At 44.9% G+C, this 18,292-nt stretch overlaps 1 protein-coding gene across 1 annotated transcript in view; it reads right to left on the bottom strand.

The window, feature by feature from the left end:
* Positions 1-18,292, bottom strand: part of CACNA1B (calcium voltage-gated channel subunit alpha1 B) — a 414,377-nt gene that overhangs the window by 154,163 nt on the left and 241,922 nt on the right. Inside the window, exons 12-15 of the mRNA XM_056861029.1 lie at positions 11,125-11,237; positions 4,082-4,213; positions 3,194-3,266; positions 953-1,070 (exon numbers count right to left, since the gene is read on the bottom strand). Coding sequence (XP_056717007.1) covers positions 953-1,070; positions 3,194-3,266; positions 4,082-4,213; positions 11,125-11,237 — 436 coding nt within the window. The remainder of the gene's footprint in view (positions 1-952; positions 1,071-3,193; positions 3,267-4,081; positions 4,214-11,124; positions 11,238-18,292) is intronic.

Genomic DNA, 18,292 nt, shown 5'->3' with positions numbered 1-18,292 from the left:
TTGCCAGGTCCCTCTTCACCACCAGTGGGAGGTTTTGGGGGCAAAGCCTGAGGAGGGTGGGGTTTGGGGAGGGGAGGGACTTCAACGCCATAGAGTCCAACTGCCAAAGCGGCCATATTCTCCAGGTGAACTGATCTCTATTGGCTGGAGATCAGTTGTAATATCAGGAAATCTCCTGCTAGTACCTGGAGGTTGGCAACCCTATAGGGTTGCCAGGTCCCTCCTATATTGGTCATTTATAATGAGTAATCAGCTTGGTTTGAGATCTCTGTAACAGTTTGTACTGATGTTTTTACATGTAGTCTGTATTCCAGGCCCTTTGTTTTTAACAAACGTATTGTGGATACCATATAGTAAATATAATTATTTTGTTATAGATTTTCTAGTTTCCAGCTCAACCTTTGAGATTCCCTGTACTTTTATGGTTGAGTTTTTCCGCCTTTTCCCCCCTTTGTTGTTGTTAAATTAAAAACACAGCCCTCGTCGTCCCCCCGTCACATCATTTTTGGCCCTTAGAGTGTGCAAATTGAATAAATACATTTGTTTACAATTCTGGGTGCTAAATGGTGGCAGAACACATGGGCACTCTGGTTCTGCTCTTTTAAAGCATAACAAATGTTTGTTAGCATATGAAAAAGAAGGAAGTATACTTTTTCCTGGGGGGGGGAAATGTAATGTAGGATGTATTTCTGTGCAATGCAGGATGTATTTTTGTGCAAACAGACCTTCAGGTGTCTGGGTTTTCCGCATCTAAAGGTCTCTAAAAGACCGATCTTTCCTTTTTCATAAACAGCCTCATTTCACAGTGGATCAATTTCCCACCTAATGGCTTTCCAGTAACTTTCACCAGCTGCCCATTAGCTAGCCACTGCTGACTTGAAATGTGCATTTGCTAGCGAAGAAGTGGCCCCGAGCGCCATTAGCAAATCAAATTGAGGCCGTGCAAGGATACAGTTACCAAACAGCGTCAAGATGATGAAGTAGATCGAAGAGAACATTCCTGAGTGGACGCCCCCTTGGGATTCTATCCCCTGGTACATCACTGCGTTCCAGTCTTCCCCGGTCAGAATCTGAAAAGTTAATTAGAAAAGCGTGCAAGAGAGAAAGAAAAAAACAACAGAGAGCCTACAGTAACTGCCCTGGCCATCTGAAGCAGGGCCAAAGGTTACAAGATGCAAGTGTGTTTTCTTACAGCGGTGCTCTCATTAAAGAGTCCTCTAAGGAAGCAGGCTCGCCCGGCAAGCTCCCCTGCCACCTGCCAGAGGCAAGCAAACACGCTTTTTGCTCTATAGGACCTTTGAGGAGGCCGGCTAGATAACAAGCTTTGTTCTGCTTTTTGCCTTTTTTTGATTCGGCTTTATCGTTTGAGTTAAATGGTAACAGCTCTATTTTGTACTCGAACTGATTGGGAAGCGTCTTAGGGCAGGGAAGGAGACCTTCTTCATTTCAGTGAGCTGTCTGTGGCTGGGGAAAGCCATCCAGCAAGGGCTCTTTTAATCAATCTCCGTGGCATGAGAGAACTATGAGGATGTCACAAGAAATACATTAATTAAAAGCTTTTGGGAGCCTAAGTTACTCACACAGAGGAGAAGGCTGCCTATCACATCTCATGATATACTGCTGTGGCCTCGCATTCTTCCAATTGGCCTCTGTCGGGGAGCAGCTCATGCTTGCATAGGATGGGATTGGAGCATTTCCCATACTGAGACGCCACAGAATCAGAAAATGGTCCCATTTCAATCAGAAAATGGTTCCCATTGCATCGCTGCATGAGTTAGGGCTGCCATTCCCGCACTGGGGGCAGGGGATCGCACACCGCCAACAGGCATTTCTCAACTTAGGGTTGCCTATCTCCAGGTACTAGCTGGAGATCCTATTACAACTGATCTCCAGCCGAAAGAGATCAGTTCACCTGGAGAAAATGGCTGCTTTGACAATTGGACTCTATGGCATTGAAGTCCTTCCCCTCCCCAAACCCTGCCCTCCTCAGGCTCCGCTTCAAAAACCTCCCACCGATAGCGAAGAGGGACCTGGCAACTGAAGGATAAGGGCAATTGTATTCCCTCTGCATATGTTCATTTTTTCCTCATCTGAACGCATTATTGCCTACTGAGGCCTGTTAAGTCCAGCACAATAGCCAAGAGTGTACAAGTACCAGATATTCTACCCCGAGCTCCTAAGAGGAAGGGTAAAATAAAAATCTGATAAATAAAATATATGGCATGATTTAAATGTACTAGATGGACATTAAACATTGTTCTGATTTCAGTTTCTCAAGCAAAGCCACGTAAAATATATGGTTGGTGGGAAAGGTACATACATTTTAAACAAGAACAGTAATTCTTGTTTAACAGCATTGTTTAAGTTTCCTCATAGTAATGAAATCTGCAATCATTATACATGTTCAAATATATCTACAAAGAAGTTTTAAAAACAATTCTACCACTGGAGGCATGGCGACACTCCTCTGAGAATTTGTTCAAGGCACATTTCCTTAAAAATGTATCACCGTTCCTGTTGTCTTAGAAAGGGAAGTACTGTGCCTACAGCAGTTAGTTAGGGCTCATTTTCAAGCACAAAATTTCTCAAAAATGTAAAGCATGGCATGCCAAAATTAGCAGAAATGCAGCGATAATTAATGGCCATTTGACAGGAAATTTCCAAATTTGCAGAAAAGTCCATGCCCATTGGGGCGGATCCAATCAGTCTTAACAGTTTTCCTAAAGTAGATCTTCCTTCAACATATGAGCCACAAGTGGGAGGAAGGCTTCATACTTTGCTCAGTGGAGTGGTAGTAAAGGGTCAGGATCCGCATTACCACCTCCATGTGAAAGTAAATCCAGGAATGGGATTAACCTACTAAGGATCTGTTCACCCAGCACATTTCCTTGTGACACACGCACACAAGATGTTTAGGGCTGCCAAATTTCTGAAAACTGCAAAAACCCTTACTTCTGCCCTCCCACTTGTTAGGAATTTTACAGTACAATCCTGAGGGCACCTGTCTGGGAGTCAGCCCCAATGAACATCGTAAGACTTACTTCTCAGTAGGGATCTGTTTAGGATTGTTCTCTTAAGATATGCTCAGAAACTCGGGGGGGTTCTTATATTCCAACCCATTTTATTTTTAACGGTTTTTAAACATTTCTCCCCTTTTTCTAAGGGAATCTGCAAGGGACCCTTTTGAACTTACCTGAAACACAGTCAGGATGGCGGTGGGGAAAGTATCAAAATTGGTGGTTGGTGTTTCATCATTAAAATGAAACCTGGGAAGGCGAGAAAGGAGAGGTTAAAGTAGGGCAGGGTATAGTTCTCCCTCTTCATGCCTTGAATTCTAGAAGAAGAGAATTTCAGACACTGAAAGTTAAGCATCCACCTGCCTCTGCATCTACTTTGGATCTAGACTGTCCAGAAGTTCTTCCAGTCTAAAAATGGATCAAAATCAGCCTAGGATTATGCTGCAGCCTTTCCTGGAGCCCTCCATGACATATATGCCACCCGCCAGAATACAAACAGTTAGTCCACATTACTACTACACTAATACTACACTAGTAATACTACACTACAATAGTACACTAATACCAGAGTGGGGTTAGGGATAAGTGAATATTCTCTATTTTGTTTATATCCCTTTAGATTTTTGTCAGTGGTATTGGATCTCCACTTTTCATTGTTGGTTTTGTATATTATTTTGTATTGTGGACATATTTTTACATGTTTTTCCCCCGTGCAGTTTATACACTATTTATATTTATTTATTTAAAACATTTTATGCTGCCTTTTCACCCAACCAGGGTCCACAAGGAGGCCAACATAAAAAAACACTGAAACGTTTGAGGAATTGCAAATAGTGTTAAAATTATAAAATAATTCAATTAAAACACATAAACAAACAACTGTAGAAGGAGGGCCAGTAATCATTATTGGAAGTATGCCAGACTAAACAAAAAGGGTTTCACTTGCTGGCAAAAGACACCAATAGAGGGAGGAGGACAAATTTCCCTGGGGAAGGAGTTCTAAAATTTTAGTGCCACAACCGAGAAGGATCCGTCTAGCTTGTGATAAGATAACTTGAACTTACTGTCCTCCAAAGAGCTGCATCCCCAGCAAAGCAAATACAACAATGAAGAGGAAGAGAAGGAACAGCAAACTGATGATGGACTTCATCGAATTCAGCAAGGAGACCACTAGATTCCTCAGGGAGTTCCAGTACCTAGAATTTCAAACCAAATCAGTTAGCATTCTGGAGGTTGACATATCCACCTAGAGAAGCTTGAAGGAGACAAATCTCCCTCTTTCGAAAAACAGCAGGGAATATTGGGACAGTCGCAATGGGAACTGAGTGTCACTTCAGTCGTCACAGTGGCCTGGTGGATGAGCAAACGTCAGCCAGTCAACCCTCACAGACAGCAGAGGAAGAAGCCTCTGTCTCCCCCATCTATATCTACTGATCTAACTAGGAAGTCTCTGCACACAAAAACTAGCAAGTCACAGAGAAGAGTTGCAGCCAAGCTTTCTCCCTGACATGCTACCTTTTTAAGTGCAGGGAGCTTTTTCATGGAGGAGCAGACCGTCATGTGAACCCTCACCTGCAATCTGAAGTAGTACAGCCCAAACACCTCATCTGCCATTTTCATTTTATTTATTTTTTCTGATTTATATCCTGCTCTATCCCTGCCAAAGCAGGGCTCAGAGCAGGTTACGCCATCATAGAACACAATTATACATCATAAAATACATATTAATCGTTTAACAGTTTAAAACTTCTAATACTAACCCTGAAACCCGACAATGCCCATTTTAGTGACAGCACTGGTCAGCAGCCAGCCTAGAGGGAGGCAGTCGGGAATCCCCTACCAGATAAGATTAAATAAAGCAGGGGGAAGGGGAAGGGAGGTCAGCTACAATGGAAACCGTTGCTGCCCTAGTGGAATATCTCTATCTTACAGGCCATGCAGAAATGCTCCAAGTCCTGCAAGGCCCTAGTCTCACTAGACAGAGAGTCCAACCAGGCCAGAGCTAGAGCCGAAAAGGCCTGGCCCTGGTTGAGGACAGCTCGACACTCCTTGAGCCGGACACATCTCAGACAGCTAAATGAGAATGTGCGGATGAATGGGGATGCTCTGATTCTAGCAACCAAATGTTTCTTGGGACCTAATGAGCAGGGGGAGGGAAAGTGGCATGGTATCGCCCGATCTTGGCAGAGCTTGGAATCTAAGCAGGTTTGGTACTTGGAAGGGGGACCACCAAGGAAGACTGCAGAGGAAGGCAATGGCAATCTACCTCTGCTTAATCACTTGCCCTGAAAGCTCCTTGCTGGGTTTGCCATAAATCAGCTGCAACTTGATGGCACTTGACACACATACAGTGGAGCAGGACAATTCACTATGGTGTGTTTTAACTCTAGTCTCTCACATCTACTGATCCTCTCTTGGTCTCTCCCCTCCCCAATTAGGGTTGCCAACCTCCAGGTGGCGGCTGGAGATCTCCTGCTATTACAACGGATCCCCAGCCGATAGAGGTCAGTTCACCTGGAAAAAATGGGCGCTTCGGCAATTGGACCCTGTGGCATTGAAGTCCCTCCCCTCTCCAAACCCTGCCCTCCTCAGGCTCCGCCCCCAAAATCTCCAGGTATTTCCCAACCCAGAGCTGGCAACCCTACCCCCAAAACTGCCTCAACCTGCCAATTGAAATCAGTGCCTTAGGCCCTGCTCTTAGGGTTGCCAGGTCTCCCTTTGCCACCGGCGGGAGAGTTTTGGGGCGGAGCCTGAGGAGGGCGGTGTTTGGGGAGGGACTTCAGTGCCATAGAGTCCAATTGCCAAAGCGGCCATTTTCTCCAGGTGAACTGATCTCCATCGGCTGGAGATCAGTTGTAATAGCAGGAGATCTCCAGCTAGTACCTGGAGGTTGGCAACCCTAGCCCCAGTCACCATGACCCCAAAAAGGGTCAGGGCCGCTTCCTCCTCCTCCTGAGCAGCCCTGGCCCTATCCGGGACTTCCTGTCGCTCCTGGGACCTCATATCGGGAGGAGAGGGCATTTATTGCCCCTCATCTCCACCTGTTCTGCCTCCTCCTTTCACGGTTCTCGCAGAGTCTGCAGAGGAGTCCTCGGACCTCTCCTGTACCTGGAGGTTGGCAGCCCTACCTGCTCTGTTTGTGCTCAACTTCTGGGCTGAAATCAAAGACAGGGCATTTTCAGAGGTAATGTCTCAGTTCTGGAATGTCCTTCTTATAGAGGCCCATCTGGTGCCTAGTTCTTTTTCTCTCTTTCTTTGGCAGCAGACATTTTTGTTTCACCAAGTTTTTTTTTAAAAAAAAAATAATTTGTTCTGGCCCTCGCTGATCTTCTTGTAACACACTCCATTTAAATGCTGTTTTATCTTCAGTTTGCATTACATTCCCTGCTGATCAATTGTTATGTTAGTTTTAATCCATTCTCTGCTTTTCTGTCTTAATTTTTTTTTTAACTTGGTCGTTTTGCTGTTTTTATTAATGTTTGGTGTAAGTGACTTTGAGCCTAACAGGCAGAGAACCAGCTAACTAATGGCCTAAAGAAAGAAACAGAGAAAAAGCACAGCTAACTCTAATGCAGCTCAAGCCGTTCAGTCATGGCTGAGTGACACATCTTCCTTCCATACAACACCAGTGGCAGTTCTGAGCAGCCATCAGCTAATGAGAACACTTGTCCCTCTACCATGCTGGCTCGCATCCCCTAACCGTTCATACATCCTCCCACTTTCTCTTCGGAGCACTTGAGCATGCCGAGATTTACGGTCTAAGTAAAACAGGAAATATACCTTGTGACTGCAATCACTCGTTGCGGGGAAAAGCTTGACCTAGAATTTAACAGCTCTGTTTCCCTGGCAGTTTCTTTTCTCATTCACCCTAATCAGGTCATTCATGTGTAAAAAACTGTGAACAAAAACCAGGGCTTTAAGGAAGACACGAAGGGTCCGTTTTGGGATCCATAAATCTGCGCAAAACTTTTAAGGTGGGGGAAAAGGTTTGTTTCACGCAGCCATCTGAAAACTGCTTCAGTCCCCTCATAATCAACATTCCCTAATCTTTGGAGACTCTTAGACAGCTTTCTCTACTAACAGAGAAAGGGATGCACATGGACACTAGCAGAGAAACCCATCCATATGGCTGATTAGACCCTGCTGAAGTTGGCCTGCTATTTATACTTCTGTTGCAGCTGTCGTATCTAATCTGAGCAAACAGGTTCCTATTTGTGTCTGAATCCCCCCAACCCACTGCTGGCTACCCTTCATTCTTACATCCAGCTTTTGCTTATTCCCTTCTTGACTTTAGCTTTACCTCTTGGACAACACTCTGTACCTTGAACAGCTTGATTTGAGGGCCAAGCTGCACATTTATGGTTAGGATTTGTGATCGGATCATCTGACGAGTAATTTACCCTTAAAAAGCAGCTGAGGACCTCCTCTTTCACCTGTCTTTTCCCCTACTGGAACAAACAACAACTGGGAGAACAGTTTACACTGGAGAATGAGATTACCCCCCCCACCATCACAATATGGCCGCAATACAATTTCTCCCCCAACTGCTTTTTGTAGTTAAACTACATATATTTATCACCATTTTATCCTGACCTGCCTCCAAGGGATTCAATGAACCAAACATGACCCTCCCTGAATTGATCAAAATAGGTTATTTGCTTGCTTTGGGCCCTTCCAGCCACCCCTGGCCAGCAGGAGAAATGTGGAGAGTATAGGGCTGCCAAGAGCCACCGTAGGCCCTCAGACAGATTCCACCTGCCCCTCGCTGGTTATATAATGGTGTTGGGATCGTTGGGACTGAATTTGCTGACATTCTTTCTTAATGTCTACAGAAGCAAAGTAGCATGTTTACAAAAGGGTATTACATGTCCCACCAATACAACAACAACCACAACCCACTGCTTGATAAGTGTTTAAAATGTAATTAAAAATAATTGGGGGGAGAAGGAGTTCTAACGTCTGTTCCACATGTGTGACTACTAAAACAGATTAACATTCTATTAACATGCATGTAAATGGGGGAGCATCTGTTCATAATATTAACAAGGGTTAAGGTGGCTATGCTTTTAAGTATGTTCTAAATTGCCAACCAGGGATGAGAAGGAGTTGAGACAAAGACTGACAAACACAGAGGGGGATTGAAAGGGTGGAGAGAGAAATGAAGGCATAACATGAAAAGAAGTCAGCAACATTCAGGAGGAGAAAAGCGTGGAAAAGAGGGAAATAAATTAAAGAATAGAGGAAAGGTTTTATTTTCTACAGCACACTAATAGGGAAGATTTGGCTGAGCAGACAAAACTATGGAACTGGGTGGAAGAAAAAGAAGAGGGAAACAGACCAGGAAACACCAGCCTGCAGCCTGGCAAGGACTCTTGCAGCCATGAGCTGTGCTACCTGGTCTTGCCTTGCTGCAGTGCTGGCTTGGTTGATTGGCTTAAGCAGGATATGCAGGTGTTTCCCTCCTTATAGTAAACTTTGCAGAAAGGCATCACCAGCAGAAAGCAGAGCTTTACTGTGCTCTGCCTTCCCTGCGCCCCTAGTGGCTGCAGTGCAGAATTGGATTAGAAGTAGAATAAATCCAGATGCATTTTGAATGCAGCAAGACCCCAGCTTCAGGGGTCGTCCAGCTAACTTGGGCCCTGGGAATTTTGTCCCCTCAGTCCCTCCTTTCATTGGCCCTGGGGGAGTGGAAATGATGTTGCGCGACGTGCTCCATGTCCTCAGTTCCCAGGGGCCAGGCAACATCCTGGCATCCCTAATCTCACAGCCCCAAAGTAACATGTAGTTTTGCCTCAAGAACTGACTGAAACATGCAGAAAGAGCATGAGGTTCTGGTCCCTTCTCAACTGCTCCACTTCAGACTGCAAGAGAAGATGGTATGCATGATTACTTCCCAAAGTAAAGCAAACAAAAATTTGCCAGCAAAACAGAGAATTGGCATGGTAGGATAAAAGGTTTTAACCTGGCCTTTCTCCAGTCATGTACATGTTCCATGCACAGGAGATGTAGTTGTTTTTATATGGAGGAGATTCAAACATGCTATACCCCGCAACTTGTGGTACGAAATGGTCTAATCTAGGAAGGGCTGTACTAGGAGGTGCAAAACGTGAATTAATATCCATCCCATTTCAGAAAGACAACAGAGTGCAACAAAATGCAAGGTATCTAATAAAGGACACAGGCAGCTTCTCAGAAAGGGCCCTTCCTCTGCCATTCTTTTACCCTACTGAGTTTAAAATAAAAAACAAGCCGAGAACATTTATATTAGGAAAACTAATGAATCAGAAAATGAAGAAAAGGCCATTAAGGCAATGGATCTCTTTAACAACCTCACATTAGACAGACAAGCCTGCCAAGGAAGAGGCTTAGAACGTTGGACAGTGATTTAAACCCATTTTACACTGCAACTATCAAGAGATTTCCGATTGCAGGCAGGAATTCTTCTAACTCTCCCCTCTCTGGCCAATTAATTCCATTCCTCTTCTGTCCAGGATCACAGGCGCTTCAGGTACAGAAGTTGGTATCCATAGCAACTGGCAGGCACCCCTGATCCGTCCAAGTCTCTAGTTGGGGATGTTCTGGCTTCCTGAAATTCTCTCTGCCAAAATACCTGCTCGAGGGCAGCGTGTGTGGGGGCGAGTGTGTGGGATCTGAGAACAGTCAAACGTTGCCAAGGTGCAGAGAATCTCTTTTCAGTATCAACTTTCAACCCTCGAACGTTCAAAGTGGGCTATTTGTCCATTAGCACCAGCATCTCCTGCTGCAGGAGGACAGTTTCCCAGACCTCACTAACATCTTTTCCAGCAACTTCTACTTGGGCAGAGCAATCCTGAAGGGGGGGAAGGGGGTGGGAGCCGGCGTGACCCCTGCGCTGGCGTTAGTGCCACTGGCTAGAGAGCCAGCATGGTGTAGTGGCTAAGAAGAAGAAGAAGAGTTGGTTTTTATATGCCGACTTTCTCTACCACTTAAGGGAGATTCAAACTGGCTTACAATCACCTTCCCTTCCCCTCCCCACAACAGACACCTTGTGAGGTAGGTGAGGCTGAGAAAGAGTGACTAGCCCAAGGTCACCCAGCTGGCTTCGTGTGTAGGAGTGGGGAAACAAATCCAGTTCACCAGATTAGCCCCCGCCGCTCATGTGGAGGAGAGGGGGATCAAACTCGGTTCTCCAGATCAGACTCCACCTCTCCAAACCATCGCACTTAACCACTACACCAGCGGTGGACTCTAATCTGGACAACCGGGTTTGATTTCCCCACTCCTCCACATGAACAGTGGATGTTAAACTGTTGAACCGGGTTGGTTTCCCCACTCCTACACATGAAGCCAGCTGGGTGACCTTGGGCTAGTCACAGTTCTCTTTGAGGTCTCTCAGCCCCACCTACCTCACAGGGTGTCTGTAGCAGGGAGGGGAAGAAAAGGTGATTGTAAGCCAGTTTGATTTTTCCTTAAGTGGTAGAGAAAGTTGGCATATAAAAACTAACTCTTCTTCTTCTAAATATGCGCTATTGCCGGTGCAGGGCTACTTATGCCAACACTGAGGAGTCGCACGGCAGCATTTCTCCGGCGCAAAGCTCATGCCAGCACCAAAGGAGGCATTCCTGGGGACAGGATTGACTTTAGCCCTTTTGTCTCAGGAACACCCCTTTTTGCTGGCACAAACTTGTGCAGGCAAAAATGTTGGCGCAGCACCGTGAAACTGAATGGAAAGCAGAAAGTATTTTTTTTACAGGTACTGGTCTTTCTCATTACATTAGTCATCACATCATAGAGTTGGAAGGGGCCATACAGGCCATCTTGTCCAACCCCCTGCTTAATGCAGGATAAGTTTAGAGCATCCCTGATAAGTGCTTGTCCTGCCTCTGTTTAAAGACTGCCAACGAGGGGGAGCTCACCACCTCACTAGGTAGCTGCTTCCACTGTCGAACAACTCTTAATGTAAAAGGTTTTTTCCTAATATCCAGCCGGTACCTTTCCTCCAGCAATTTAAACCCATTATTGCAAGTCCTGTCCTCATACACAGGAACAGCTCCCTGCCCTCCTCTAAGTGACAGTCCTTCAAATACTTAAAGAGTCACGGGGGTTCAAAAATTAACCTGCAACATACTTGGTGACCTTGAAAATCCTCAGCAGCCGAAGAGCCCTCAACACACTGATGCCAAAGGAGGTTCCAGGTTTCACTGCAGCCCAGATGACTTCAAAGATGCTGCCCACAATCACCTGCAAGACAAACAGTGGAGGGGAGGTATTATAAGGGAGAGAGAGTTTCACTTTGCAGAAAGAGAGGTCAGGATCTGCCACGACTCTGTGTTCGGCCTGTCCAGGCAGGTGCAGAAAAAAAACCATGGGATTTAGTATCATGCCTGGCAAGCAGTAACCTGAGAGTCTTTCAAAATACAAGTGTTCAGCTCTTATGATGACTGTGTAGGTCTGAAAGCATGGGGAGAACCATCAACATCAGAGAAGCCACAAACATACAAAAAAAAAAACTCATCCACTCAAGGAGCAGAGAAGTTCACTGAACTGTCATTCCTTGCTACTCCCTCTGACCTGTGGAAGTGGACTGAATTGAACCGAATTAAATCAAGCACATCTGTTTAAACAGAGGAAAAGCAGAGATTGAAAAAAGTGGCTTTTAAAATACAAAAGTCAGCTCAGAATTGCAGTTTAACTCTTGGCTAAGCACAGAACACAGCCCTGGGTTATGGGTTATGGGTACATGTGTAATCAAGTATATGAGTGCTCAGCTCTGTCAATAAGCAAGCTTCTGAAATCCTTCTCATCTGAATTCCTCCCCAGATTCTGGAAATTAAAAATTACCTGGCCTAGTTTCTATTGTGCAATCAATGCATCAGCAAATCTCTATTGTTGCATTTTTAACTTCCTGATTTTGCACACAGCATTGAGCATGGGGCACTGTATGATGTGGCTTTCTGTTCCTTCAGTTCATTCGCATCCACCACCACCCCATGTTATAGATGTGAATTAATAAAGTGCTGCAAAAAAGCAATTTTGATGTCATTGCACATAGACCCATAGAAAATTCTTTTTGTTTGATGTTTTACCAATGTACAGAGCACATGTAAGCGTCTGCGATAGAAGGTGCCTTTGTTTGTTTTTATCAATTATATTGCTAAATAAAAGTGAAAAATAAAAAGTAAAAAAGAGGACTTTATGAAAAGGATGCAACCACACATTTAATCACACCAAGACCTCTTTTCTGCAGTGTTTTATCAATGCACAATGGTAACATAGCATGAGACACATTGCAAAGGAATTGAAGGAATTTAAAGCAGCAACAGCAGAGAGCACATACTCCAATGCTGGAATTAATTTAGCAATTTCTCCCACTTCAACTGGAGTGACAAAATGCAATACCAAGTGAACATCTGGAATGATAAAGAAATGGAACCCATGAAATCTGTTTGTCTCAGTCTGTGATACAAGAACCTTAACGTGCTGTTGCAAAACACTCACCAATCAAAATGTGTAGCCATTTCACGTATTACACACAGGCAAGCTAGGCTGGCCCTCAAGCAGACAAGTCGTTTACAGCCATGCCAGTCCAAAAGTAAAATCCAAAAAGTCAAGAATACAATCCAGTAAAAACTGTAGGTATAACTAGGGTTGCCAACCTCCAGGTGGTGACTATTACAACTGAGCCCTATGGCACTGAAATCCCTTCTCTCTCCAAACCCTGCCCTCCTCAGGCTCCACCCTGAAAACCTCCCAGTAATTCCCATCCCGGAGCTGTCAACCCTAGGTATAATATGGATCATGTTCTTGGCATTCAAGTGTACAGTCCAAGTCGGAGCTGCCCTTGGCTCTCAGATCTCTATTGTCACATTTGGCCTTTTGGCTTCATTTGTAGATAATTTTCTCCATTTCTCTCCTTAATTGGCTTTCCACAAAAACTTTATTTTACCTCTTGTAGCTTTTCTGCTACTTGACTTTTTTTGCTACTTCAGCACTTCTCCCCTAGCCTGACGCAGCCATCCAGGGCGCTCGCAAAATAAATATTCGAAATGCTGAAGTTACAAAAACTGTACATGTCATAAGTACGCAGCACTGAGGCACAAAATGCAGCGATTAAAAACACCTGCACTGGAGAATGCCATTTGTACAAGGTAATGGAATTTCCTATTCAGTCAAAACAATCTATTAAGAAGGATTCCCCCCTCCCAAAAGGATTTTTATTACTCATGTAAATTGCTCCAACCACACCTGGAATGCAAACAGCCTTGCAAGGAGTTTCCAGCTCTGATGGGCAATTGCAAAGCAATGAGCATCCTAACCAGACAGCCATGAGAACGTTAATGAACTGGTCACTAGGCATGCATAATTGCCATTAACTGCATAGCCAAGAGGGTCTTATTTCTACTACCAAATGGATTTATTTTACAGCCAACCAAAGGGAACAGACAAATCCACACCTTTATTGGGTATACACACGCTGGGCTGAATAGCAATGGATGGATTTACTAGCTCCTACTATGTGCTAGATAATGGAGAGCAAAACATAAGCAAGCTGTTCATGGAGTCAACAGGAGTTCTGCCGCCAAATTTTTCATCCAGTCGGCATTACTGTATTGTACAGTTGCCAACCTCCAAGTACTAGCTGGAGATCTGCTGCTATTACAACTGATCTACAGCTGATAGGGATCAGTTCACCTGGAGAAAATGGCCGCTTTGGCAATTGGACTCTATGGCATTGAAGTCCCTCCCCTCCCCAAACCCCGCCGACCTTAGGCTCTGCCCCAAAAATCTCCAGGTATTTCCCAACTTGGAGCGGGCAACCCTACTGTATTGAGATTCAAGTCTCTAGGGAATGCGGCATCCGGGGCTAGAGAGTTCTCAAGCTGTGCACTACCTCCAAAACTCTGACCATAAGGAAGAGCTACAGAGAGCTCAGCAAGGAATTCTTTTGCACATCAACAGCCTAGTCAGGCTTTTCTGCTCCTAAAAGCCTCAGGGGATAAGATGGCTTCAGACACTCCACAGCTGAAGACCAGACCATGTTTAACAAATTCCAGAGGGGTGGCCCACCGCTGTACAAATAATCAGGGGTCTTGTGGAACCTTGCAGACGAACACATTTATTCTCACATAAGCCTTTGTGGACTAGAGCCCACTTCTTCAGATGGAGTGATGGAGTGGGCTCTAGCCCACAAGAGCTTAACATGTGCTATTCTTTGAGGTGCCAAACATGTGCTATTCTTTAAGACTTCTATTTATCTTTTGCTGCAAGGGATGTGTTTACAACTCCCCTATTGCACTCTGTGCTAATAGCATACACAAGCCGAGATCACACATCCTCTGAAATGCCACTGTAGATCTTTTTTTTCCATTCTCCATTCCTCCAAGAAATGCACTTTTTTTTACTTGCCCACTTCACAACGACCCTGTGAGTTTGACAGAGTGTGACTGGTTCAAGGTCAGCCTGTGAGCTTAGTGGGAATTTGAACCTCCCTGTCCAAGTCCACCACTCTACACAATTACTACACAATGGACCCTGGGGGCATACCCCTTTGCTGGTGTCCTGCATCCATTCCTCTCCATAATCTCTTTTGTATATCTGCTTTGCTGGTCCATGACCGTAATAAACTGAATTGAATTGAACTGAATACATCCATCCTCTCCATAATCTCATGCGGAACAGAACAGTAAGGCCATTTTTGCATGGTCAATTTTGATGCTCGCTCAAAGCTCTTTTTTAAAATGTGACTTTAAAGATGCCCTTTCATGGTCCCGACGTAAAAGGTGAAGTTCCACCCTCCCACACTCGCCTGCTCCTTTGTTCCTGTTTGTATAGTTATTAGCATATACATAGCTAACGCGCCTCTGTTGTTTTGCATTGTTCCTTGAGGGAGATTCTTCACGGCAGACGCCAAAGGTCGTGTTAAATGGCCTCTTTAGTAATGCGAAGCAGGTCAGCGCCGGCTTCACAGTCACTTCCGGAACGACGTTCAGCAGGCAAAATTTTTAAAAAATATGCAGAGCAATTCAGCCTGGAATGAGCTGCTAATTACCATGCAAAAATGGCCTAAGAGTCTTCTCCCAAGCAACTGCTTGGAATGCTTGTGCTCTCAACCCAGCCCACGTGAAAATGCCCACTTTGCAGACAGGAATCTAAGACCAAGACTCACTAACATTTGAAAGGATGCTCAAACTGCAGTAGGAAAGTGTGCACAAATCTGACCCACTAAAAAACCAAAATTTTCATAGAAAGCAACAATGTGATGCAAAGAACAAGGGTGACAGCATTCTAACTTTGAGAGGAGCCCTGAACAAGTCTATTCAGTCCAACGATATCCAGAAGGGCTTATTGCAGGAAAGGGTCCTTACGTCACAAACTAGTCCATCAGAAAAGATGGCACTGAGCACCCCAGCCCATGAGCCTTGGGGTCACAAACTAGTCCAACAGAAAAGATGGCATTGGCTTGGGCCTGGATCCTGCCCACAGCCATGCCTTCAACCTCGCATTGTGCCACAAACTCTCTGTGTCGTTCCATGGTGTAATGGTTAGCACTCTGGACTCTGAATCCAGCCATCTGAGTTCAAATCACAGTGGAACCTAAAATTATTTAGGGGAGGGGCTGTGGCTCAGTGATAGAGCATCTGCTTGGCATACAGAAGGTCCCAGGTTCAATCCCCGGCATCTCCCGTTGAAGGGATCAGGCAGATAGGTGACGTGAAAGACCCCTGCCTGAGACCCCGGAGAGCCACTGCCAGTCTGAATAGACAATACTGACTTTGATGGACCAAGGGACTGATTCAGTATAAGGCAGCTTCATGTGTTCATGGACATCTTAGGGCAGACCACTAGGTTTTTCTGTTGTGAAGCCTTGTCTATAGAATACCCTCCCAACTTGACTTTCTTTTAAATGCCAGGTAAAATACGTTTTCTTTATTCAAGCTTCTAATGGAATACAGATTGTGCTGCTTATTATGCAGATGCTATTCAGTTACTGATTATGGTTGTCTTAATTGCTGCATATTTCATTCTTGCATTATTCCAATCTGTTGCAAAACTGCTCTGGAGATTTTTCATCCAGGTATAAATATTTTAAATGACTCAGCCTCTCTTAGCCCGGAGTCTCCTTATCCATAAAACTGGAAAATTAAGGACTATCTTACAGGGCTATTATAAGAATGAACACAATAAAGCATTTTAGCCAATAACGGGGCTAAGTTAATGGCCGATGCGATTTCTACTAATCTTGGATTGCCAGCAGTCCTTACAGTATAAAATTATTTATCTATCACTGGATACAGATAAAATTTGTAATATCTAAAGGGATGCAACACGTGGCTTTGATTTGTTTGCAATTTGTTCTGAATGAAATGCTGAATTACAGTAGTGATGAGATGACTGGAATGATTCATTGTTTTTGCTCTGTGCAATGACTTTTAAATATTAGAAAAGAGCAAGAGTCCAGTAGCACTTTACAGACTAACAAAACGTCAGGCAGGGGATGAGCTTATGTGAGCCACAGTTCACTTCTTTTAAATATTGTAAGGCAGTATTGATACATACCAGAAGTTCGGACCAGAACCAACAGGTTGAAATTAAATCAAAAGAGTCTCTGTCTGGACATTAGGAAGAATTTTCTAACAGTTATAGCAGTTCCTCAGTGGAACAGGCTTCCTCGGGAGGTGGTAAGTGCTCCTTCCCTGGAGGTTTTCAAGCAGAGGCTTGGTAAGCTGCAGTACTGCAGTCCAAGCTCTGCTCACGACCTGTGTTCGATCCCAACAGAAGTCGGTTTCAGGTAGCCGGCTCAAGGTTGGCTCAGCCTTCCATCCTTCCGAAATCGGTAAAGGGAAGATAACTGGGGCAGCCACTGGCAAACCACCCCGTAAACAAAGTCTGCCTAGGAAACGTTAGGCTGTGACGTCACCCCATGGGTCAGGAATGACCCGGTGCTTGCACAGGGGACCTTTACCTTTTTAGATGGCCATCTGTCAGCAATGCTGATTCTAAAACCCTAGGCAGATCATGAGAGGGAGGGCATCTTGACCATCTTCTGGGCATGAAGTATGGGTCACTGGGGGTGTGGGGGGGAGGTAATTTGGAATTTCCTGCATTGTGCAGGGATTTGGGCTAGATGAACATGGTGGTACCTTCCAACTCTATGATTCTATGATGCTACATGTGTACTGAACACTGACATAAGATTGCCAGGCTGGGGTAGGGAAATCCTAGAAAGTGCAGCATGCTTGACCCCTGTCAACGATGGCCTGCTGGAATGGCATCTTCTCCTCTGCACAAGCCATCTGCTCAGACAACGGAGCCAGCCCAGCCTCCGGCCCCGATGAGTTCTTGGCTTCTCTTCTGAAGCCTGCCAGTGAAGCAGTTAATTAGCATCAGTTGTGGCAGTGGAAAGGGATGCCTGCCAAAGGCCACTTTACAGGTCTCGTGAAAAAGAGGCCGCTCACTCAGCGAGGGGGAGTAAACAACTCCGCTGTGCCCTTTGCAGCAACAACTCAGCTGCATTGCTGCTGCTAGCTTGCTAGGCAAGGAGTTCCTCAGCAAAGGTATCTACCCGATACACTGAGTAGCAGCTCTGAAGACAAAGATGTTTGCATTCTGCAGTTGTGGAAGCAAAAAAGGAGGGGAATAAAACCCAACCTAAAAACAAAAGCTGGGTACCCAAGGTTGGGTGAAAAGACAATATATATAAGTCTGTGTATAAACACTGAAAGTATAATTTATTAGAAGTGCTATGTAAAAGTTAAAATTATTTAAAAGCATTAAAATGGCACAATGGCATTTCCTGAGGTTGATAACTGTAACCACATACCAAACGCATTTCGGCCCATGGGGCCTTCATCAGTGGTTAATTAAAACCCTTTGTTAAGCCTGCACATATTTACAGAAATACATTAATGAATACAAATACAAACAGTTCAAACCCAACCAGGCATGTGTATATGTTGTAAATTCTATTCCCAATTACTCAAACATCTGGTATAATAGGTTCTTATTGTAATACTGGTTAGTATAAGTCTCTCATATACTATGTGTGCAGGTATCAACCTAGTAAAGCAGTTTTACACAAACATAGACAAGCTGCAGAAGTAGGGTTGCCAGGTGCCCGCTGGTGGCGGGCAAACCCCCGGTAATGTCCCCCTCTGCCCGACGACCAGCTGAGGGCCGGCGGGCAATCATGCATGTGCGTGCCGACGCGGCACTTCCAGTTTACAGCCAGAAGTGCCGCCTTGCAAGGAGCCTTAGACCACTTAGTTTGAGTGGTCTAAGGCTCCTCGAGAGGCGGC

Source organism: Euleptes europaea, chromosome 14, assembly GCF_029931775.1.
Source record: "Euleptes europaea isolate rEulEur1 chromosome 14, rEulEur1.hap1, whole genome shotgun sequence".
In the NCBI taxonomy this organism is placed as follows: Eukaryota; Metazoa; Chordata; class Lepidosauria; order Squamata; family Sphaerodactylidae; genus Euleptes; species Euleptes europaea.
The sequence above is the reverse complement of the archived record's forward strand: the minus strand, read 5'-3'. Positions and strand labels throughout refer to the sequence as shown.